The sequence below is a fragment of the Peromyscus eremicus genome, chromosome 1, assembly GCF_949786415.1.
Source record: "Peromyscus eremicus chromosome 1, PerEre_H2_v1, whole genome shotgun sequence".
Lineage (NCBI taxonomy): Eukaryota > Metazoa > Chordata > Mammalia > Rodentia > Cricetidae > Peromyscus > Peromyscus eremicus.
In genome coordinates, this window is record NC_081416.1 from 71745007 (window position 1) to 71768902 (window position 23896).

Consider the following 23896-nt stretch of genomic DNA (forward strand, 5'->3'; position numbering starts at 1 on the left):
GAAAGTTCCAGGACAGCCAGAGATATACAGAGAAACCCTGTCTTGAGAAAAAAAAAAAAAAAAAAAGGTTTTCTCCTGAGTTCTGCATTACTTGTTTATTTTTCTGTCTGATAATTCTCAAATACTAAGTAATTTGGGCTGTCCGTTACTGTTTTAAAAGAGGGACTAAAGAGGATGGTTGAACCCTCTTGGGTTGGGAGGCCCTAGTGGAAATATCCAGATGTCAGTACCATTCCTCAGTTCTGGAGGGTAATCAGGCTCAACCCACCTACTGCTGGCTGCAGCTGGCTGCAGGTTCCCTGGGGCTGCACAGGATAGGGCTCTGTTCAGTATTCAGATTCTCCTTTAATCCTCCTTTTCAGTTTCATGCTTCATTCCTTCCCTTCTCCAGGATTAGTGTTAGTTTCTATTTCTGGACACGCCACACATCCCATTCCCTGCTGGGCTGGGGGAAGGGTGGCTACCCACATGAGCCAGATGGAGACAGAGACTAGAGTTTTGTTTTGTTTTAAAAGACATCCAAACAAAGAACCTGTTCTCAGGCCCCCTTCACTGTAGCTTCCCCCATCCCCCAAACAGGCCCCACTACCTAAGCCTATTAGAGAGGGATGGGGCAGGGTACAGACATAGTTAGCTCTTCATTGGCCCCTTTCTCTGCTCTGCAAAGTGAGCTGCTATTCCTCCATCTGCTTCCGTATTTATACACTGAGGGCCACCTGCTCATGTCTCCTACCTTTATCAAAGACAAGGTTTGAGTTTCTTTTTCCCCCTTTTCAGGGGAATTAGAGACATCCTGCACTTAGAATGAAGTCGGGGTTCCAGTATCTCTCTCTGAAAGCAACTGTTTTATGAATCTCTTCTGTATTCCTGACAGATGCAGAGGACTACAGAAAGATGAACTCATCTTACTCTTTGATTCCAACTAAAATCACCTTACTCCAATTAGGCCCAATAACTACAAATGTTGAGTTTATTACTTAAGTGTTAAAAATACGTGTGTTTGGGCTGGAGGTGCATTTAGCTCAGTGGTAGAGCATTTGCCTTGTATGCCCAAGTCCTAGGTTCGATAACCAGCACTACAAAATAAGCACGTGATCATACATTCTAACAGAATTCTCCGTTAGGTGATGAGCCCTAATACCCTTCAATTCCAAGGCTCTCAAACATTGTCTTATTTAGTAACTGTAATTCTAATCTGCAGTAATGTATAACTTTTACAAAAGTTTCTTAGTAGTGACAAACACACACACTAGCTTCTCTGAGTGGCTAACTTCAGTCTGTTCATAATGGCTTTTCTTACTGGATATATGTGGCTGCTATCTGAATACCAACCTGCAGAAGAAAGCCACCCTCTACACACAGAAGAAAGCAAAAAATTTTAACATTAACTTTGCCCCAAAAGTATCCTTTTTAAAAAAAGGGGGAGGGGGTTGGGGATTTAGCTCAGTGGTAGAGCCCCTGCCTAGCAAGCGCAAGGCCCTGGGTTCAGTCCTCAGTTCCAGAAAACAAACAAACAAACAAAACAACTTGATGTAAAATAGTGCCCCCCAAAAAAATAGTCCCCCTTTTATACCAGTCAGTCTTAATTTCTGTCCCTTCACACTTTAACATATGGAGATGGCGACAATTTTCTCAGTTTGACCTACCACTCATTCTCTTAACATACTCTAAATTTCTCAATATTAATGCACATTAATTGTAGAAGCCAGAGGTTTTACTGTGCCACTCCGTCCACCCTCCCTGGATCCTCTCTTGCTCCATGTTTTAGTTACTTGCCTCACTGCTGGAACAAAATATCTGGCAGAAGTAATTTAAGGAAAGAAGTTTATTCTTGCTTACACTTCCAGGCGATACAGCCCATCACAGCAGAGGAGGTGTGCAAGCAGGAACAGAAGGTAGCAGGTCACATTGCATCCACAGTCAGGAAGCAGAGCATGATAAATCTGTGCTCCGCTCACTTCCTCTTCAAGCCCATATAATGGTACTACTCACATTAGAGTGGATATTCCCACCTCTGTTAACCTAATCGAGAAACTGCCTTACAGACATGTTTAGAGGGTTGTTTCCATGATGACTCTAAATTCCATAAGCTGACAATCAAGATTAGGCTTCACACCCCAGCATCCTGTTCCACACTGTTCTGCAGAGAAGAAGGTTCTCTTCTCCTTCCCTGGCCCTTTCTACTTTCAGGACATTTTATTTCCACATATAAGGGAAAAAAACAAAACATGCCACTTCTGGACATATGCCTAAGGAAATGAAATCAGCATACAGAGACACCTGCAAACCCATGTTAGCACTATTCATAATAGTCAGGATCTGCCTGGGTGGATGTAAATCTCCGAGTCTCCGTACTTTTTTTTCCAAGGCTCCTCTAGCTTCTCTCACCTATATCAGCTCCATTCAGGTTGAAGGCCTTTAGTACATTAGTTCAAAAGTCACACGACTCATCTATCTGCTTAACTCCCAAGCATGGAGCCAGCACCTTCATTCACCTCAGGTCTGCTTCAGGCACTCTACTTTCTTCCCTTTTTCAAAATAAGGAAATGCACTGCTTGTCAACATACCACACCCTGACTTCTGCCTCCAGCATCTGCCTCCAGTTCCTACATCACATTCTCCCTTGCTGCACACCTCTGCCCATGAGGTCTTATTTCTTCTTACTGGTGGTAAAAAGTGGTCAGTGATTTACTTGGTCCCCAGCACGGGGTGTCCTCATCCATGGTGGCACCCTTGACTCTATATCCCCTCTATCTACTGACTGCTGGAATGATAACGACAGGTACTGTATCTGTCTGTCACCTAGTCTGAGATCCTTGAGGCACCAATACTCATTCTCCCACAGCCCAATGTGCCCTAGGCCTTCACTAAGCACCTGTTCACAGTTTATCTAACATCCTCAGTTCCTCCTGCCTCCAAGTTGTGAATACTTCATTCCCTTGCAAAAGACAAGGTCCTTTGCATTATTTATTTGGTCAATAAAGAAAATAAGGTACAGAGCTAAAAGCTACCTGAAATATTGCTGGGTGAGATCTTAACAGTTACACATGAGTGTGGGGAGGTTATAACCAGGATAAGAAGAGGAAAAGCACTTGGGGTTGGTAGCCAGGGTCAAAGTTTTATTCCCTCACCTGGATGATGGGTATAAAGGAATTTCTTAGAGATCCATTAAGCCATAGGTTTGTTTCTTGTGACTGTATTACTTTATAATATATCCGCCTAATTTAAAATAACAGGGCTGGAAAGATGGCTCAGCAGGAAAAGGCACTTGCCATCAAGCCTGATAGCCTGAGTTCAATCCTTTGAACCCACATGGTGGAAGGAGAGAACTGACTACTGTAAATTATTCTCTGATCTCCACATGAATGCTGTGACACACACACACACACACACACACACACACACACACACACTTTTTAAAAAGAACTAAGAGGAAGTTGGTGGAATGGTATCATTTAGAAGACAAAATAATGTAAATATGGCTACTTACCAAAACAGAACTCTGCCTTTGGCCTTAACTTAGTTGCATCACTAACCTAATAAAAAAATAAAAATAAAAATAAAAATAAAAAAAAGAGGTCTGAGTTACTCCTCCACATGCTACAATACTCAGTTTCAAGTACTATACAATCTTCCACATGTACAACTTCCCACCTAGCACACCAATCTGAAATTAAAATTTAAAAGCAACCTAAAGATAGCAAATTAGATACAGAATCTGGGTCCCAGCTGTACTATAAAACAAATAATACTTCCACATTTTCTTTGAATGAACTTCTTACTCCAGGAAATGTGAAGAAGTCAAAAGTGCACCTGGAGGCGTCATGTCACACATATACTCTTATGACAGACAACATGCCCTCAATGCATACAGAAACTACGGGTATCCCAAATTTATTTCTACATTGGCAGCCAACTGCAAGTAAAGACGGTGGACTGCAAGCTTGTTTATCTAGAGTTCAAAACTCCAGAAGGCCTTAATCTCTTTGAGAAATCAAGAGGGCACTCAACCTCCTACTCACTAAACACAGAACAGCTCAACTCATAAGGTGAAACAGCTAGCCACACTACGTCAGTACCATCCCTCTGAGTAAGACGCCCTCAGACCCTATTCATGACCTCTGCTGGGCTGTTCCCAGTGACAGGACTCATATTTTGTATTTCCAAATAAATTCTAGTCTGGAGTTCCTGATAAATCCCAACTACAAATTCACATGATGAAGTTTGTTCTAGGAATAAATTCTAGGGGGAAATAGCATACCTAAAGTGGGGCAATAAAACTGTACAATCCAAACTACAGTAAGCTGCAGGACAGAGTGGAAGGAGAAGCATTACACAAAGGGTTACAGTTTAACTAGGCGTGGTGAAGCAGGGGAAACAGTGGCCACCCCTTGCCTGTTTCACTGAGCTAATACTTCATTTCGTGAACAATCTCCCATTTTAAAAGATGTAAGGCAACAACTTCCAGTTTTATCAACTTAAAGAACTTCTAGACACAGTAAGTGGGGACAATCTTCAGCATTACTGGAACTGAGCATCACTGCTAAATGACAGAGAAGCTACTCTGTTCTGTCCACATTACCACCTGGGGGCAGGAATTCACATATGAGAGGACCACAATGAGAATTGCACAAGATGGTACACACATGTAATCCCAGCCCTCAGGAGGACTGAGAATTCAAGGCTAGCCTGGGCTGCATAGTTAAGATTTTTATCTTAGAAACACCAAATAAAGAACAACAACAAAAAAGGTTTAAAAATAATATATAGAGTCTACCTTTGAAATGTAGGTAAGTTTAATGGCTCCAACCCGTGATGATCCTGAAGGCAGGTTCTAAAAATATATATTAAAATACAATTATCACCCAGCATTATTTATGTATTTTATAATATAATACTAAAAACATTTGAAAAATTTTAAAACAACACTTTACAAATATACTTTATTCAATTTACATATTTACTAGAGCTGACATCAAGATAACAATGTAGCCGGGCGGTGGTGGCGCACGCCTTTAATCCCAGCACTTGGGAGGCAGAGCCAGGTGGATCTCTGTGAGTTCGAGGCCAGCCTGGTCTACCAAGTGAGTCCCAGGAAAGGCGCAAAGCTACACAGAGAAACCCTGTCTCGAAAAACCAAAAAAAAAAAAAAAAAAAAAAAAAAAAAAAGATAACAATGTAGGACTGTGGGTGTGGCTCCGTGGTAGAGCACTGGCCTAGCATTTGTGAGGCCACAGGTTCCACCCCCTGCAGGCAAAAAAGTGAAACAAAACAAAAAGATGACACCTGGGATAAGGAGCTGAGTCTCACTCTGCTCTACTATGTACTCTACAGCTAAAGAACTGTCTGTCTCATTGTAGCTAAACTAATATTCTTTTTTGTGAACATCAAGATTTGTAAGTAAGATCAAATTTTGTTTATGAAAGCAATGGGAGAATATTTAGAGACTTAAAGAAATACAGTTGTAAGAAGTTTTTTTAAAAAAACTCTTTTTTACATTGATCTAGTAAAACTTCTTTATCAAATACATCTCTTTAAAAATATTGGCCTTTTGACACCAGGCCGGGAGCAGATCAGTGCCTTGCTCAGCCATCCTGAGAAAAGCTTCCTCCTGTAGCAGATGGGAACAGATACAGAGACCCACAGCCAGACACTAACTACTCAGCCATAAACAGGATCTCTCCATCAAATCCCTCCTCTCAGGGCTCAGGGAACCCAGCAGAAGAGTAGGCAGAAAGAGTCTAAGAGCCAGAGGACACATCATTTAAATGGTTTAAGTGCTATGCTATAATCTACTTTAATGCTTTTTTCAAAAATATTAACTGATACTCTTTTTAAATGGAAATGTGCTGTGCACACTTTTAAGTTCCTTGGCTCATTTTGCCATATACGAAACTTTTCAAGTCTCTTCAAGTTCCCTTCCTAGTATAGATACTTCATTAATTCTGTATCATTATCAACTTTCTCAGCAAAACATAGCCACAAAATGAGTTCTTATAATAGACTAGAGTGGATTTTTAAACTGATGGTTAGTGGCAAAGAAAGCAGAAAAAAAAAAAAAAAAAAAAGGAAGTGGCTCCCCAGGGAGAGATGAAACAAACTGCTTATTTTAACCAAAGCTCTTAAGCACTTGGACATACGCAATGAGATGAAACCATTTGAAGTTTCTATTTCTCAGTAATTCAAAATGGCTCTAAATTTGCAATCTCATATGGCTTAATCTAATAGTTTCAGCAAGATTTCAAGAAGATGTATGTCTTAGTCTTTATATTTAAAGATGAAACAAACTTGGTATTGATGACTATTATACTGGCTGATAGAAATAAGGTTTTAAAAAGTTCTCTTAAGCTAGAAAGAAAACTGTAAGGACTGAAAAAAGACTTTATATACAATGTTCAGGAAACTCAATACACTAATTACAAAAAGGACAAATGTCTTTTTAAAAGCTCATGTGAGAGTTCCAGGACAGCCAAGATTGTTATACAGAGAAACCCTGTCTCCAAAAAAGAAAAAAAAAGTTCATGTGAGCTGGGTATAGTGTTCCACACCTGTAATTCCAATGCACAGGAGGTAGAGGAAGGAGGATCAAGAGTTCAAGGCCAGACTTGGCTCTATAGAATTTAAGACCAGCTTGGGCTTTTTGTGCCCCTGTCAAAAAAAAAAAAAAAAAAAAAAAAAGAAAGGAAGGGAGGAAGGAAAGGAAAGAAAAGAAAAGAAAAGGAAGAGCTCTCAGTGGGATAGCCTGAGCTTAGTATAGCTGGGACAATCACCTGCACCTGCCTTACACACTGCCCCCTTATGCACAAAAGTCTCTGTGAAAGGACCCAGCTGAGTGCAAAGCTTAGAAGACACCTCCCTGCCAAGACAGACTATTAATCCAAACACACTGCAGACACCTACGATGACTCCTTTGCCCTTGCTACTCTGAATCCAGGAACCGTCACTTCTCCACTTCTAGGCCAAAGTCAAACCCAATCTTCTAGGTTAGTTTTAAATGTTACCATCCCTAGTATGTCAGCTCCCTCTGCTTTTTTTTAAACTATGCCTTTTTCTGATTCCAAGTCTGTGTTTCATACATGGTAACAAATACACTTCATTTTGTATCTATCTTTGTGTTAAGTGAAAAGTTTTGGTAAAAGGGAGAATTCTAAGAGGAATTTGCACAAGAATAAAAAAAAATAACAAAGAGTTTTATGGAGAATTCAGGAGAACCATATGTAAGGTCCTCTGCAAAGAGAGGCCAATCAAGGAGAAACACTGACAACATATGCCCTGGCTCTGCAGGAACCAATAGCTGAGATCTTGCAAAGAGGATTCAGTGCTACCTCTGAGGGACTCATGTCCCAGCTAAACACACAAGACGATAAAAGACAAGAATCTGATTCACATGTTGAGGAAAAGAAATCAACACAAACCTTTGATTTCTGCTGCCCTGTTATTTCTCCCACTGACTCAGACCAAGTAAATGAAGATAATAACCATGCAGCTGCTGAGCCAGGTAACTGCCTCCCAAGAAAGGTCCTTAGACCCAGAGGTAAAGGCATAAAACTAAGTGTCAATAAGCTCTGCATGGACAGTGACAGAGAATGCTATTGCCCTCTAAAAAGCCTCATCATACAAAGTGTGTACATAGCTAATATAAACTAAATTAAAATATAACCCATCCCATCCACCTAAATTTCCAAGATTGCCTGTAAATAAAGGGCTAAACCTACACAGTAGAGAATCAGAGTGTAAAATCAAGACTGATGAGAAGAGCCAAAGAACTGGATTTTAGTTGACAAAAATAATAACTGACAATTTCAAATATGATACGTACTTTTTAGCCATGTGTCACTCAAGCTATAACCAAACTGAAGAATAGGGAGATGCTTTCCTTCATTGAGGAGATTGAACTAATACTAAGGTCATTTGTAACCCCCAGTCTATATAAATAAATACCTACACAGTCTATATAAATAAATACCTACACGTTATCATAGCAGTACAGGTAATGAAGAATAGAGACTAGTTACAGGGGACTTATTTCTGATTATGTGAAGCGTGGTAAACTTTCTAAAATTCCTGCTCCATCCCAGTCCAACACACTGGGTAAGAAGCTGGCCAGACTCATCCCTTACTTTCCACATACTCCACTGTAGCACATACCTCCATTTTTAGCTTTTAGAATAATTTTGAATTGAAATAAAGAGTTCCACAGGCAGGAAGTTTTCAACTGTTCAGCGGACAATTTTTAATTCCAGGTCTCTCACTGATCTTAAAACTGGGATTTTTAAAAAAATGTATATTATATTTATTGGGGCAGGAGGGTAGAAGCGAGGGTGTGCACATCATGGCTCACGTACGGAGGTCAGAGAAGTTTTGGGAGTCTGCTCTCTCCTTTTACCGTATGGATTCCAGGAATAGAGCTCAGGTCCTCGGACCTGCCACAGTGCCTATACTCACCGAACCAACTCTCAGCCCTTAAAAATAGTGTTCTATTTTTCAACTTTTTACATCTATCCCAAAAATTTGCAAGAAAACAACAAAATTAAAGTCAATTTCAGTCACAGACTCATCACAATGACTAACACTCACATGATCAAAGAACTACATGTGCCGGAGAGTATCAAGTCATTTCAGTAGCTTTTCCAAATGGTAACGCTCATAGTCTTAAGCAGAGTATCTTAAATCTGTGATTACTCAGAATTTTTCTACAAGCCAAGTACTTCCAAGAGGAAAAAATACATATGCATGGAAAAAATTTAACTTCAATCAAATAAACTTAATTTTACCCTCTGAAGTTCAAACAAGAGTACAGGTTGCAGGTACCAACAGGGGGAGAAAGTTAAACCAGTGGAAATAAATATAAATATGTACGATTTCAAATTCACAATCTATATCAAATACTGTAATAGATATAACTTCTTCATAATGTTATAAAGTAATCTTTGGTTTTTACAAACCTGTGGATTATCCATGTACCATACGAAGCTGTCTTCTCTGGTATCCAGGATGAAATACCGTCGAAGAAATTTCCCACTGTTTTCATTTTCTTCAATGTCTAGAAAACCACAAATGCGATTCTGTCGATCCACATAAGGCATTTCTGGGCTTGAACATTACACTGTAGAATGAAAACAGTAACAGTAAGCTCCTAGAAAGAAGTAATTTCTATGTGAACACCAAGATTAGACTTGGACTACACTACAGTCTATTCCACAGGCAGCACACTTTCCAATGTATGTGAGACTAGTGAACAAGAACTCACACCAACATCAGACACACTGGCAGAAAGCACTTTAGGACTTAAGTTCGCCACAAATGTGCACTAAATCCAACTTCAAACTGGTGTGAACAAAGAAGAGCCATTCTACTCAGTTAAATAACTCACTTGATCTCCTAAAATAAAACCAAGTGTGCTAAAAATTAGCCATTCAAATTTTAATTTCCTCACAAATCAAGATGACCTACCTTTTAAGATTATTCATGGTTTTAATATTTTTTTAAAAGATTTATTTTCTGTTTGTTTTAAGACAAGGTCTCACAATGTATTCCTGGCTGGCCTAAAACTCAATATGTAAACCAGGCTGGCCTCCAGCTAACAAAGATCCTCCTGCTTCTGCTTCCTGAGTACTAGGATTAAAGTCATGTGCCACCACGTCTGACTGATATGTGTGTGTGTGTGTGTGTGTGTGTGTGTGTGTGTGTATCTGTGTGTGGGGATGTGCACATGCAAGTGCAGGTGCCAAGTTCAGAAGACAGTGCCAGATCTCGTGAAACTACAGTTACAAGAGGTTATGAGCTGCCTGGTACAGGTGCTAGGATTCGAACTTGGGTGCTCTTCAAGAACAGTACACACTTAAACCTCTGAGTCATCTCTCTAATCCTGCAGAATATTTTTAAATTTACACAATAATTAACATTTACTGAGCAGTGCTACATGCTAGCCTCTGTGGCAGGTTCTCTTCTAAGCATAATCTTAATCTTCAAAGAGATCCTATGAACAGGCATCAGTATTTTCACTTCTCAGTCAAAACTGACAGGGGAAGTGAGCTTTCTAACTAAGATAGCAGGAAGCGGCTGGCAGTGGTGGTGCACGCCTTTAATCCCAGCACTCAGGAGGCAGAGGCAGGCAGATCTCTGTGAGTTCAAAGCTAGCCTGGTCTACAGAGAGAGTTCCCGGGCAGCCTGAGCCATATAGGTGAAGAGACCCTGTCTAACAAACAAACAAACAAAAGACAGCAGGAATATATGCTTAAACACATATTCCTAGGTACTAGACTCCTATCAAGCACTCTTTAAACTGTTCAAAATAAAATGAATCAGAATAAACAGCTAAACAACAAAGAAAGATGGGCCAGGTATCCGTATTTCCTGATGGAAGACATTCAAACATCACCCGTGAAACCAACATGATAAGAAAAGATTTTATCTAAATCTGACTGAGTTACTAGATTCTCCTACATTCAACTACCAATTTACAAGAAACATAGACGACAGGAAGATACTCTCAACTGCTCCACAAGAATTCAACCAGCAAAAACTGGGAAACAAAAGGACACACAATCCAGTTTCTTCAGAAAGTAAAGAGGAGCTACAGATTGAACCTGTTGGAGGAGTTAGAGATGGCCCAGCAGTTAACAGCACTGGCTGCTCCTCCAGGACCACGGTTCAATTCCCGGAACCCACATGACAGCTCGGAACTGTTTGTAACTCCAGTTTCAGAGGATTTGATGTCCTCTTCAGCCTCTGCTGTGCACTGCATGCCCATGGTGAGCACACACACACACACACACACACACACACACACACACACGCAGGCAAAACACCCACACAAATAAAATAAAAATAAATCTTTAAAAGTGTTACAGCACTCACTCAGCATGTACAAGAACGTAGGTTCTAGCCCCACCAGTGCAAAAAATAAAGGAAAAGAAGCCACAAACATGGGAGAACAAATACAGCATACCTCTATCAGATAACTGATATCTAAGAGCTGTTAACTATTACAATTGAATAAAACAAACAACAGTAAAATGGGCAAAAACTTAACAGATCAGTTCAGCTAGCAAAGATGTACAAGTAATGATGCTCATCATTATTCAGGAAAATATGACAGACTTCTAAAAACAACCCTGAGATGCTCTTAACGCCTCCTAGGACAGCCCAAACAAACTAACAAAGCACCTAATACCCACTGTCAGGGATGAGAGACAAGCAAACTTTCATACACACTGCTAGGATGCAAAATGGTTTACCAACTCTGAAAAACAAGTTAGCAACAGCTTCTAATAAAGTTAAAAAATAAATACAATACAAACCAGAAATTCTACTTCCAGGTATTTATCCAAGTCAAATGAAGGTCTGTTCACTCAAAATTCTGTAAGCAACTGTTACTCCTAAGTGTCAAGAATCAGAAGCAACCCAACTGACCTGCTGCTGAGTGAGCACAGCGCTCTAGCCGGTGCAATGGAGCTTTACATTTGGAAAGGGGTGAACTACAGATGCCCGGAGCAACAGAAATCTCATCTGTACTGTGCTACGTGAAAGAAGGCAAACTAAACATGCTGTGGAGACAGAACAGATCACTAGGCGAAGAAGAGGTTGACTTCAAGTGGTCAATTTAGGGTGAAATGGAATGTTCTGTACCTTACTTGTGAAATACAAACTATGCACTTATCAGAGCTCTAAGGTCTACAGGCTACAGGACAGAGAAATCAAGCTGGAACTGAGTTGTAGAGTCCCTCCCCGCTGGCTTGAGTTCATAGTGCTGAAAGGTGCTATAAAGGCTGCTAAGAAAAAAAACAATCAAAGATTTCATCCACCTGTAGACCTGTGTGCTACAACACTGAGCACCAGGCAAGATATGCCCCCTGGAACAACTGTAGCCAACTATTATAGGGATAACCAACCACTTTGTAATTGGATTGGAGGCCTGCTCCACAGGAAGGAATACACATCTGTTATAACCTGGTCAAAAGTCCATTAATGGAAAGGCCAGAGTCCAAAGGGAGAATTTACTATACCACTGTTGCCCTAAATGGACATGTTGTCAAACTATCATAAACTCACAGACTAGTGCAATTGGAAGCCTAGGACCAAGAAGTTCCTTTTTGCAGAAGGCAACCACAGTTAATGCAGAGGCTCTTATCTGGCCAAAATGCCGAGAAATAGTAACTGTTGAGAGCTCAGTACTAAATAGGCTATATACATCACCATCACCTCTCAAGACCCATTGAGGAAGTGGGGGTGAGCAGGGCGGTGGTGGTACATGCCTTTAATCCCAGTACTCAGGAGGCAGAGCCAGGAGGATCTCTGTGAGTTCGAGGCCAGCCTGGTCTACAAAGCGAGATCCAGGACAGGCACCAAAACTACACAGAGAAACCCTGTCTCGAAAAGGAAAAAGGGGGAAGATTAATATCAAAAAGCAAATTTAAAGGTTAATAGCAATCTTGAGGCTGGTGTGGTGGTATGCGTCTTTAATCCCAGCACTTGAGAGGCAGAGGCAAGCAGGTCTCTGAGTTCAAAACTAAGCTCATCTACAAAGTGAGTTTCAGGATAGCTAAGGCTATGAAAGAGACACTGTCCCAAATAAATAAATAAATAAATAAATAAATAAATAAATAAATAAATAAACAAATGAATAAATAAATAAAACAGTAACAGTTTTAGGAAATTACTGATGAATAACTACAAGTAATTTTTAAAGAATTTGAATGGCAAAAATTAATATGCATTAATCAAAGTCAAAAGAATGTGTTTACAACTTATTCCACAAAGGGCTACTTTTCAGTGCCAAGAAATATCAAGGAAAATATACCAAAAGTTCAACAAAAAAAATGAGTCAGACACCAATAGATATTGCATAGAAAAAGATACAAGCAAACTTTGTATGCTTCCTCACAGAAAAGCACTGTAGCCTGAGAGCCTAAAAAAGGGCAAACAGAAAAGAGAAACCTCTCTACAATGTATCTGAATCTGAAATTATGTGAACTCTTTGAAAACACGAGAGCAAAAGCAAATCATGACTGTGTGTAATCCCACCACTGAGTGAGAAGATGTAAACACCTCCAATGAACTTTATAAAACCACCAGATGAAATGTCAGGGAGAAAAATTAATCATATAACTTCAAAATATCACCCTACAGTTTTCTTACTAATCAAAGAGGAAAATGTATTTTTTCAATGGAGGGATCTTATAGCCCCACCTTTACCAAGTGTTTTAAAATCTAATGAATCCAGGAACTTGGTCTTAATGGATATGGCTCCTCTCTCAGTAGAGTACACTGTACGATTCTACTGGTATGAAATATCCAGAATAAAGCAAGTAGATTAGCAGCTGTCTACTTACAGGAGAGGAGGGTGGGCAGGAAATGAGAAAATGAGGATAGGAAGGTATGTGGGTTTTTTTTTTTTTTGGAGGGGGGGATACAAATATTCAAAATTTTGGTAAAATCAATGAACTGTATGTTAAGCAGATGAATTATACTGAACCATAGCTAAATAAAGCCTCTTTTAAAAATGAAATAATTATAATTGTCTTTCATCCTAGAGAGCATCAGAAATCCGCAGGGGCATTTCCTCTCCCAGACCTGTGAATGATGGTATGGTCTAAAGCTTCATTTCTATTTAAACCTGGTCTCTTGGTGAGCTCACTTTCACATGTCTAAATAGTAAAGGTTCCAGACTGGTACCTTCAGTTTTAAACATGCTTGAACTCTAGACTCATCGATACACTGCCCACACTATAGAATCCACTTACTTCCCTAACATACATCTCCAACTCACAGAACTGAACCTAGACACTCCCCTCATAAACTGGACCCTCTTGTCTTGTCCATCTAAGAAAACCAGCATGCCCTTCTTCTAATAGTTCCAGCAAAGTATCTCAGAGTCACACTTGATTAAAGTTCTCCCTTCTCACTCCATGTCCAATACATCAATAAGCCCTGTTGGTTCCATCTTTTAAATATATACAGATTCCTTCCATTTTCCATTCTTGCTGCTACCTGGATTACTGCATAGACTGCCTTGCTTCTTTAGTCTTTGCCCCACTGCAACCAGTTCCCAAAACTGCAATCAGCCGGGCAGTGGTGGCGCACGCCTTTAATCCCAGCACTCGGGAGGTAGAGCCAGGCGGATCTCTGTGAGTTCAAGGCCAGCCTGGGCTACCAAGTGAGTTCCAGGAAAGGCGCAAAGCTACACAGAGAAACCCTGTCTCGAAAAACCAAAAAAAAAAAAAAAAAGCCCAAAACTGCAATCAAAGCGATCCCATAATTTAATAAAACACAATTCAAGTGTTTACTCAATAAAAACAGACATTTACCTCTTTTTAGGTGCTGTTATAAATAAATATTAGTTTAATCCTTATAACAATATTACAGATGAGAAAATCATAGCCCAAGGCCACAGGGTTGGGAAGAGGCAGGAGTCAGGATTCAAATCAGGGGAGCCCATGTCCCCTAACACTACATAGTATCTCTTACTACTCAAAAAGCTGCAGTAAAGTGGATGCCAACCTCGGCTGTTTAGTAAAATTACCTCCGAATCTCTGAAAACCCTGATGCCTTGGATGGCCTGATGACGCCGGACTCTAGCCCCTCAAGACCAACTATATTGGAAATTCTGGGATTAAATCCAGTCACCAGTACCTTCCTGTTCATCCAAGGCTTCTCAAACACTGTCATTTCAACAGGATCCCAAGTCACTCAGAGTAAGAACCAGGGCCTTTACAAAGATCTGTTCCCTGCTGTCCCAGTATACCCCCCACCCACCCACTCATTCATCTGCCATCAGACTAACCAAACAAGCTCCCAGCCGAGGGCAGGGAAGGGCCTCTTAGCTCAACTTCACTTCCTTCAGTGAAGACATCCCTAAGAACTAAGCTACAGTTGCAGAGCCTCCAAACCCACTTCTCATCCCCCTCCCTGCTTCATTCTTCTCTTTAGCACATATCGACATCTAGCAGGTGAGGACTTATTTTTTTACCTGCATCTTGTCTATTTCCCCACTCTGGAATGCAACCTTCATGAGAGCAGGGATTTTTGTTTTTGTTAACTCATTGCTGTTTCTTCAAAATCTACAACAGCGTGGTGGAAGGTGTTCACAAACTCCCTTCTGAATGAAGTGTGAAGTAGCTCATAATTACTGCATCAAATGTTCAGGGTTTCCAGATACAAAGCTGCTTTTTCCTCATCAGATAAAAAGTCATGTACCAGATTTAACTGGTTTGTTTAGTTGACAGAAAGAAAAAGGCCCCACTACTATATTCACATCTGAATTTATAGTCTCAGTAAAGCAAGTATCAGGAAAAACATAAAATTACATGATTACAACCCACCTTCTCAAACCTATTTTTCAGCTTGATACATGTACTAAGGCATAGGTGGATTTAAAACTCAGTCACAGATTAACATTCACAGTTGCCATCTCATCAGTTGGAAACCAAAAAGCAAGGCAAGACCCAAAACAAAGATCAGACAGAGAAGAAGAAAAAGGAAGGGAAATGTAAATGTTATACTGAAAGACCTCCACAGAATGTCATAGTATTGGTTAATCAGGTGCTCTAAGGACCAGAATCCCACACAGACAAAGCAGAAACATTCAGTTGTTCTCCCTTACCCATGGGGATGGGTTTCAGGACCCCCACTGACATCACGATCTGTGCTGCTCAAGGCCTATGTGAAGTGGTGCAGTATTTCCACATGCCTTCTCCTTCTGCTGCACAGCACCTCTAGATTACTCACAACACTGAACACATATAAATACATGTGTACAGATATATAAATGTTAATATAACAAAATGACAAGAAAAAAACCTGTGCATGCTTAGAACAGATGAAATCCTTTCAGTCTATGGGTGGCTCAATTTGTGGACAAAGAGTCTACACTGTACAGACATCTGTACAGTTAGGCATGGCTTTTACCTACCTGTCACATTAGCTCTCAGGGCTCTGCACTCGGAATACCACCTTAACACCCTTTTCTTCAATAGAAGCAACTGACAGAGAGAGAGAGAAAAGAAGTGTTCCACGTCTTCAGGGAGAACAAGACAAGACAGAAAGTGTTCACCACATAATAGTGGTAGGGGTCTCCAAGATATTCTATTCACTACAACTTGGAATGCCTAGGAGACAGGGAGACTGGTGTTGCATCTTCCAATTCAGTTTCAGCCTACATACGAGACCAAGCAACAGACTCTGCCTCCCTGAGCAAGGGAACAATGAGAATGGAGCATAAAAAAATTTTTTTTTTTTTTTTTTAATAAAAGCAGCAGGGCACAGAAAGGCAGTCTTGGGCAGCCTACAAGCAAAGAAGTGAGTTTCCAGTGGACTGTGTGGCAATTGTAGGCATACCGGTACTCAAGTAGTCTCGGCATTATCAAAAAACCTGACTACAGAGAAAAGGATCCTTAACCCTCTTCATCCCCACAGGGAACAAGCTGGTGAGGAACGGAAAGGTGAGGAACGGAAAAGGTTTGGCCACAGAAATTTCATACACCAAAACTGTGCCATAGGGAGTGCAAAATCTCACCGGAAATAACCAGCTTGTGTCTCAGACCTGCCACCATTAAGGAGAAACAGATAAGGAATAAGTGCATTTTTCTAGTCTTCTGACCAGTCCCTCTCCAAGCAGATCCCCAAAGACAAACAGCAAAAGGTTACAGAGTAGCAAACAGCACTCCCTCTGTATCCCAAGAGCAGTCAGACTCTGGGTAAGAGAGGAAATGAGTTCTAAACTGAGTATCAGACTGATGCTTTAAATTGGAACAGATTCGACTAGAGCTTTTTGGGGGAGTGGGGGAGTTCTAGACAGGGTCTCATTATGTAGTTCTGGCTGTCCTGGAACTATATAGACCAGGTAATCCTGGAACTCACAGAGATCTGCCTGCCTCTGCCTCCCAAGGGCTAGGATTGAAGGAGTATGCCACTACACCCGGCTCTGATTTGAGCTTTTAATAGCTGTATTGATAGAAAAACTATCATTACTCGTGGGATATGAGGGAAAAAGAGAAAGATCCTTCAAGCACAACTGAAAATAGTGAACATTAAAACTGTCTTACATTTACTGTCACTAGCTCAGACTTCTCAATAATCTAACGGCATATGGACCTGCATAACCACCCTTAGTAATGGGAATTTCCTGACATGGAAATTCTCAGGGAGGATTTACTATACCTGCTAAAAAGCTGCATCAGAAGTCCTCTGAGATCACTCCTAACTCTGGCACTGCTAACAACTATCTTTTCTTCAAGAAGAGGATAAACAGAATCCAGAACCAAGAACTCACTGGTTAAACTATAAGAAGCAAGGTTGCCTAAGGGCATTATCACAACTTTTGGAGTGTAAAGCTATCAGACTGACAAGTCAAATTAAGAGTTTTATTTGGAAACAGCATTTTATTCTAAAAAACACTCGAATTCTAAATGACTCTAATTTTCTTTTACATTCAAGAAAAATTCCAGTTCAAAGAAAGTGTGGTATAAAAATTGCCAAAACACTATCATTTCCAATCAAAGCTATTCAATTTGTCCAATGGCTCATCAAACAAATGTTCACTTAAATATATTCTAGGAATCACACAGAACCTACAAGGAAAACGACTAATTCTTAAATTGTTCAGTTACTCTAATTGTAAGAGAGTCCCAGTTATGTAGCAAGTTATCAGCAGGATGTCTTTTTTAAAAAAAAAAAAAAAAAAAAAAAGACAAGTTCTCTCTATTATGTGGCTCTGGTTGTCTTGAGTCTGGTTGTCTTGAGGCTGGCCTGGAACTCACAGAGATCCACCTGCCTCTGCCTCCCAAGTGCTGAGTTTAAAGGCAGCCTGAATGGGATGTCTTTTTCTTATATGAAAACATTCCATGCAAGTATTTCTAAAAGCAACTGAGTATTATAAGCAAACATCTAAAGCTACTTAACGTTTCTGCCACATGAAGTAATTTCATACACAAGTCAATCTGCTGCATACTCATAAATAGTAGGAATAAATGAATAAATTAACTGACAAAACTAAAATTTGATGTTTCTCTCGTACTGAACCAATCTTATTTCATTACTGTAGATCTGGAAATAATTTTTGAAATTTTAAATAAGTCTTGATATGCCAAAAAAAAAAAAAATGCATTGCTTGGGCATATGGAAGGTGATTATTTGTGTATCTTCAGCTAACAGCTGGCGTCCTCTGGGTGCTTAAAAGCATCACTACCGCAGCAGCTCTTGAAACTTTTCAGTCACAGCAGACCGCTACTAGCACATCTGTCCAGTCACTACAGTCTACCAAAAAGCCATCTTCCTCATTCTTACATGACAGCTATTCAGACAAGAACAAGTGCACGCCACACAACATGCCCATGACAAAGTCCCACTTAAGTCATACTCACAAATTATTTCTTAGATCTCCTTCTGGCTTACAAATTATACAGGGGGGAAAAGTGGGATTTGCAATCTGACTAGTGCGTAATAGTAAAGAACTTTCATTCAGCCTTAGGCCCAGAAGTCAGTTTTTCAGTAGAAAAGTCCACATAGAGATGTAAGTTTCTACGTTTTTCAAGTATCTTCCTGGGCACTGCCCACAGCATCTTATCCCATCTTTGAATACTGCCCACAACAACTGTTTAAAGAAAAGAATCCAATGCTATTCTTAACATCCTTAAATACTTCTAAAAAGGTCCTTCCTGCTTATGAACTCATGGCCGTTTCCTCACAATTGTATACTTATCCTGTCCCACTGTCTCAGTCTCCAAACAGATGTACACAGCACCTCTTTCCTATTTTGCTACACTGCTAAACCCAGACAGAAAAGAAGATACAAACCTGCTCCTCTTCCCCCAACAGCAACAGTGAAACTATTAGTGAACAGGATAAGGGAGATAGAAGGCAACATGTCCACATCGCTTCCCTGCAGTGGCTTTACTACAAGCAGATTCACAGTATGTCCATCCACACAGGGTTTTTCAGGAGAAACGTCATTTGACACACTGTAGGGTTTATAACACTATGAATAAACTATTAATTTGAATTCTGCCTGATTTAATATCTTGTTTAAACATATCCCTGCTCTTAAAAAAAAATTAACTTTCCCTAAGAGTTAGTACAAAATATGAAATATTTAAATTTGAGGGAAAAATGCTTTGCCACAAGTGTGTTGGTAAGGAAAACTAAGACGCACGCACTGTATTCAAAATGCATGTTACTATTTTTGAAATAATAGTTCCTCAACTCCAGCTGTAAACTAAAAATGGTTTTTCATTTTTACCCGCAAAGCTTGAGTCACTGAACTTTCTCCTAAACTTCGCAGGAGATTCTTCCAGTGGCAGTCAACGCAGAAAGCATGGACCCTAGCTCCTAGGAGGGAAATAAAGCAGACTGCTCTACAGTTTTAAGATAAAAGACAATGGTATAAACCTTGGAGTGGGCTATTTGTTCCGGTCATAAAGCACACAGGAAATAAGCTTTTCTAGTTAGAAAACTAATTTACAAAGGGCAACGACTTCATCAGAGTACAGAAAATCTTATTAAAATAGATAACAGTCAACTCATCCAAGCAAGTATTAGAAAGGATGGGAAGGCGAAAGAAAACGAAATGCCATAAACCACCTGTTCCTTAAACCTGTCCTCGGGACCTGACCCCAAACAGCAAGTCACTTTCTGAACTGACTTGGCCCTCTCTGCCTAGGTGTCGTAGCAGAACGGGGATTCTAGCAACGGCGGCGCACCACGACCAGCAGGGCGCTTTCAACCTGACACCACTTTCTTCCCGGACGCTCTCCCGGGAGGGTCCATAGAAAGCATCTGAAAGGGACCCCCCGCCGGCCAGAGCCGGCTCCCCCACGCAGGCTACCCTCCTCCAAGTCCCGAGCCCCGGGTTCGGGTCCCACCCGCGTGACCTTGCCCGAGGCACTCCCAATCTTGCCACCCGCCGTCCGCACACGCGGGGAAGCCGGGCTGTACCGGAGCGAGCGGCAGGGATGAGGCGGACACGGCCCAGGAGCCGCGCCGCTCCGACAGGCGTCGTCACCGGGATCCCGGACAGGGGCCGAGCCGTGGCGGCGAGAGCGAGGACACCAGGGGCTGTGGGCCTCGGCGGGGACCCGCAGGGAGGGCCGCGGGGCGCAAAGGAGCCCGTGCACAGGTGAGCCCGGCCTCGCCCAGGTGCACGCGCTCCCGCGGACGTGCGACGGACGAGGCGCGGCCCCGCGCCCCCTCAGCAGCCGGTGGCCGCCTCACACTCGCCTCAGCCTCGCGTCCCTCGCCCCGCTTTCCCCTTCCACACACCCACACCCGAGCTGCGCGCCTCGCGCCCCACTTTACCGCGGCCTCCGCCCGGAGCACCCGCGCCGCCGCGGACCCGGCTCCTTCAGGCACTCAGCTGCCGGGAGCGGCGCCCACGACGGCCCGCCCGCGCACTGCGCACGCGTGCACGCGCCGCCTCTACCCCACCAGACGGCGACTGAGATTCCGGAGCGGGCACTCCCAGCCGCGGGCACTACAAGTCCCGGCAGGCTCCGCGCGCGCCCGGCGGCGTGGCGGGCAAAGGAATCCGGCGTCTTCCTAGTTCTAGGGCGGTGGCTCGCCTCCGCGCGCGGGGCGCTGGGTCCCTGGGCCGCGCTGCATCTTGGGGCTTGCAGTTTTCGAGGACCACGAGGCTCGGCTTGGGACGTGGAACTCCGGGTTCTCTGATGTCATCACCTAGAGCTGCGAGGCGCAGGGATCTTTAAAAATAGGCTTGGTTCCTTTGCAGATAATTTTCAAGCGGTCCCCGCAGTTGGTTCAAGAAGCGCACTGTTTTTTCCACTCATAAACATTTCTTTCTCGAAATGCAATTTCGCCTCATCCTTACAATGGTGTTAATAGTGTAAGAGGCCAAAGAATTTAAAGGATTGGTCAAAACCCATTCAGAGAGATGTTTAGAAATACTCAACATATTTGTTGAGCAACTACAGGGTATGAAGTCTCTGCCCTCGTGGAGTCTGTGTTTCGTAAGGGGAGCTAGCCCTTTAAAAAGTACAATCCTTTATAGATATTAATACGTGGGAGAGAAGAGTAGGGTTCAGAGACAGGAAAGCCAGGCTTCCTCAGAGAGGACATCCTCTCCAGCAAAGTTCTCTGAGGAAGAGGTGTTTGAGCTGAAACCTGAAGAAGGAGAAATATTCAAACACCCAAAGAACTGGGAGATAATTTGATGCGCCACCTTTCACAGTGAGTGACACAGTCCAGACTCTGAAACGTTTGAGGGTTTTGTGTTCTTCCTATCCTCGCTCTACAGCTGTGGAGCATGCCCTCTCCCTAGAAAATCTTTATCAACACTTCTCATGACACCCTTCCTCTGCCGCGTACGTGAAACAACCCGTAGGTTATGCTAGTCCCAGAGCTGGATGAGAGGGTGGAGGTGAAAACGCACTGGCGAACTGCCCTGTGCTGACTCTCTGGCTCCTCCTCGCCAGCTGCTTTACATCCAAGATGATCAGCATGTTGCCTTCTGAGAAGTCTCAGCTGCACCGCCTTGCTGAGGACCATCTGTCTTGTCTTAGGATCGGAGCAGCAGACTCATTTCATCTACATAACGGCTGGAAGAGTCTACAAAGCAGCCAGAGCAGACACTTTTATTTGGTCCATGCACTCACTGGGCTTTTGTCGATGTATCTGAATAGGTAGATGGCATTTTAAAGAAGTTTTCACATAGAAATCCAGATGCCACCTGTCTGATTTTTCCAGGTTTTGGAGCCCACCTCCCTCGATTCTTGAAGATCTGAAAGAAATGTCTGGCTTTTCAGCCCTTGGAGCCCTAGAAGATTCCATTGGAAGTAATTAGGACATATTAAACAGAGTGCTTGTTTACATTTCTGTAACAAAATACCCCAGAAAAGCAACTAAGTTAGGAAGGGCTTGTTTGGGTTCCCAGCTTGAAGGTATGGTCCATCATGGCGGGGAAGGCACGGCAGTAGATGAATGAGATGGTTCATCACACTGCATCGGCAATCAGGAAGCTGAAAGAGATGAACGCTGGAACTCAGCTCACTTTCTACTTTGTATTCATTCTGGGACCTGAGTCCATGGACTGGTGTGGTGGCCCATATCCAGGGTAGGTCTTCTCTCCTTAGTTACGCTTCACTGGAAATTCCCTCACAGATATGCCCTAAGGTGTATTCTTCTCTCTCTCTCTCTCTCTCTCTCTCTCTCTCTCTCTCTCTCCCCCATCAAGTTAGCAATTAAGATCAACCAACCCAATCTGAGCGACAAATACAAGTTCAGTGTCTTTTTGTGAAAAACCAGACCACCGAAGCAGTGGACCTCTGACTCCCTCTGCCCCTCTGGTGTTGACCAGAGAGCCATTCCTCTCCTGACTGTCGTTACCATTTGACTAAGTAGTGTGCAATTGCATAATAAACCCTAAAGCTCATCGGCCTTGAGAGCTAAATATATATACAATGACAGAAACCAGAAAAGTGACTCGATTTGCCCAATGACACACAGCAAAGTAATCCCAGGGCTACTTCAGGGTTGGGATCCAGCCAAAACTTGATAGCTCTTGATCTGCCTTTAAGTGCAGAGACTGAAGGGGGGTAGGTGTAGGTAATAGAAGGTTCTCTGCTCTTCCACTGCCCCTCCTTTTTTTCAGTTCATTACATAACAGTACTTTCAGTGTTATTTAAAGAGAAAAAAAGGCATAAGCATGTGAAATATTCCTCTGCTGAGGTTAGAATCTGACAGCAAACCAAAGGAAAGTAGACCCAGTGAAAGAACCGAGGCGTGCTGAGGTACCTCCTAGAGCCAGTCTCGATCCAAGGCTCTGTAACTTACCTCTGAAGCATCGCCGTCCCATCATCACCATGCTGTGAGTGGAGACTGTACTTGACTATTTTATTCCAAACACTCCTTGGTTTCTTCCCATACACTTAGAGCATGACCCTGTGATAAAGCCAAGGAGATTGGCATAGAGAAGTCAGGAGCCTGGTCCAAACGCAGATGGTTTACTGGATGTCATTCTTCTCTTTGATAGCCTTTGACTTCCTTTCCCCAGCAGCACTTCATCCCTCCCTTCTTTGCTTTTTACTTTCTCTCCTTCGCAGTCCTCATATATATCTTTTTTTTTTTTTGTTTTTTGTTTTTTGTTTTTTCGAGACAGGGTTTCTCTGTGTAGCTTTGCGCCTTTCCTGGAACTCGCTTGGTAGACCAGGCTGGCCTCGAACTCATGGAGATTCGCCTGGCTCTGCCTCCCAAGTGCTGGGATTAAAGGCGTGTGCCACCACCGCCCGGCTCATATATCATTTATACAAACCCGAGGAGGAGACCATCACATACATATCTCACTAATCTGATTTGCCTCCTATCCCACTAGAGTAGAAACCCTACCCTGACCGTGTTTGATCTAATGTTTAATTCCCTGCTGTTCTCTCAGTGTCTTGAACAGAAACGTGTGCTAAACAATGTCACAAGCCTCCTTTCCTGCTGGAGCCAGAATCAGAAGTCAACCCGCAGCAACAATTCCTGAAGTAAATCCCTGTCTAGCCAGAAGTCAGGGCCAAGGTGGAGCAAGGATTAAACATGAACAGAACACTCTCTGGACCCAGCTCTGTTCTGTGTTTCCTCTGAAAGCTCGGAATCAGAGAGTTAAAAAAACAAAAACTAAAAACTAAAAATACAGCTCTTCCCTAATGTTTGCTGTAAATGTAGAAGTAGAGCCAGGGGAGAATCGGGGCTTTGCCTCTGCAGCTGCAGAGTGGAGCAGCTGGCTCCTGCCTCGCTGCCACACCCACACACCTGGCAACAAGCTGTGATAGGGAGGATGGTTCCAGGTAATTACCTGGGGCTGGTCGGGTTAAGGGACTTGCCTAGACTACAAATGAAGTGGCTGGAGTCTCCTTCAGGAGGCACATCTTGCTCAGCACAGCCCTGCTCCAGGAATGAATGTGAA

General features: G+C 42.3%; 1 protein-coding gene across 5 annotated transcripts in view; it reads right to left on the bottom strand.

Moving 5' to 3' along the window:
- Positions 1-20405, bottom strand: part of Plekha1 (pleckstrin homology domain containing A1) — a 49281-nt gene extending 28876 nt beyond the window's left edge. For 4 of the 5 annotated variants that reach the window (XM_059265630.1, XM_059265648.1, XM_059265639.1 and 1 more), the window contains exons 1-4: positions 20293-20405; positions 8946-9106; positions 4778-4834; positions 3491-3536 (exon numbers count right to left, since the gene is read on the bottom strand). In XM_059265630.1, the coding sequence (XP_059121613.1) occupies positions 3491-3536; positions 4778-4834; positions 8946-9086 (244 nt within the window). In that variant the 5' untranslated portion in view covers positions 9087-9106; positions 20293-20405. Of the gene's footprint in view, positions 1-3490; positions 3537-4777; positions 4835-8945; positions 9107-20292 lie in introns of those variants that run through there. The other variant, XM_059265665.1, reaches the window with a different exon arrangement.
- Positions 20406-23896: the final 3491 nt, after the last annotated feature.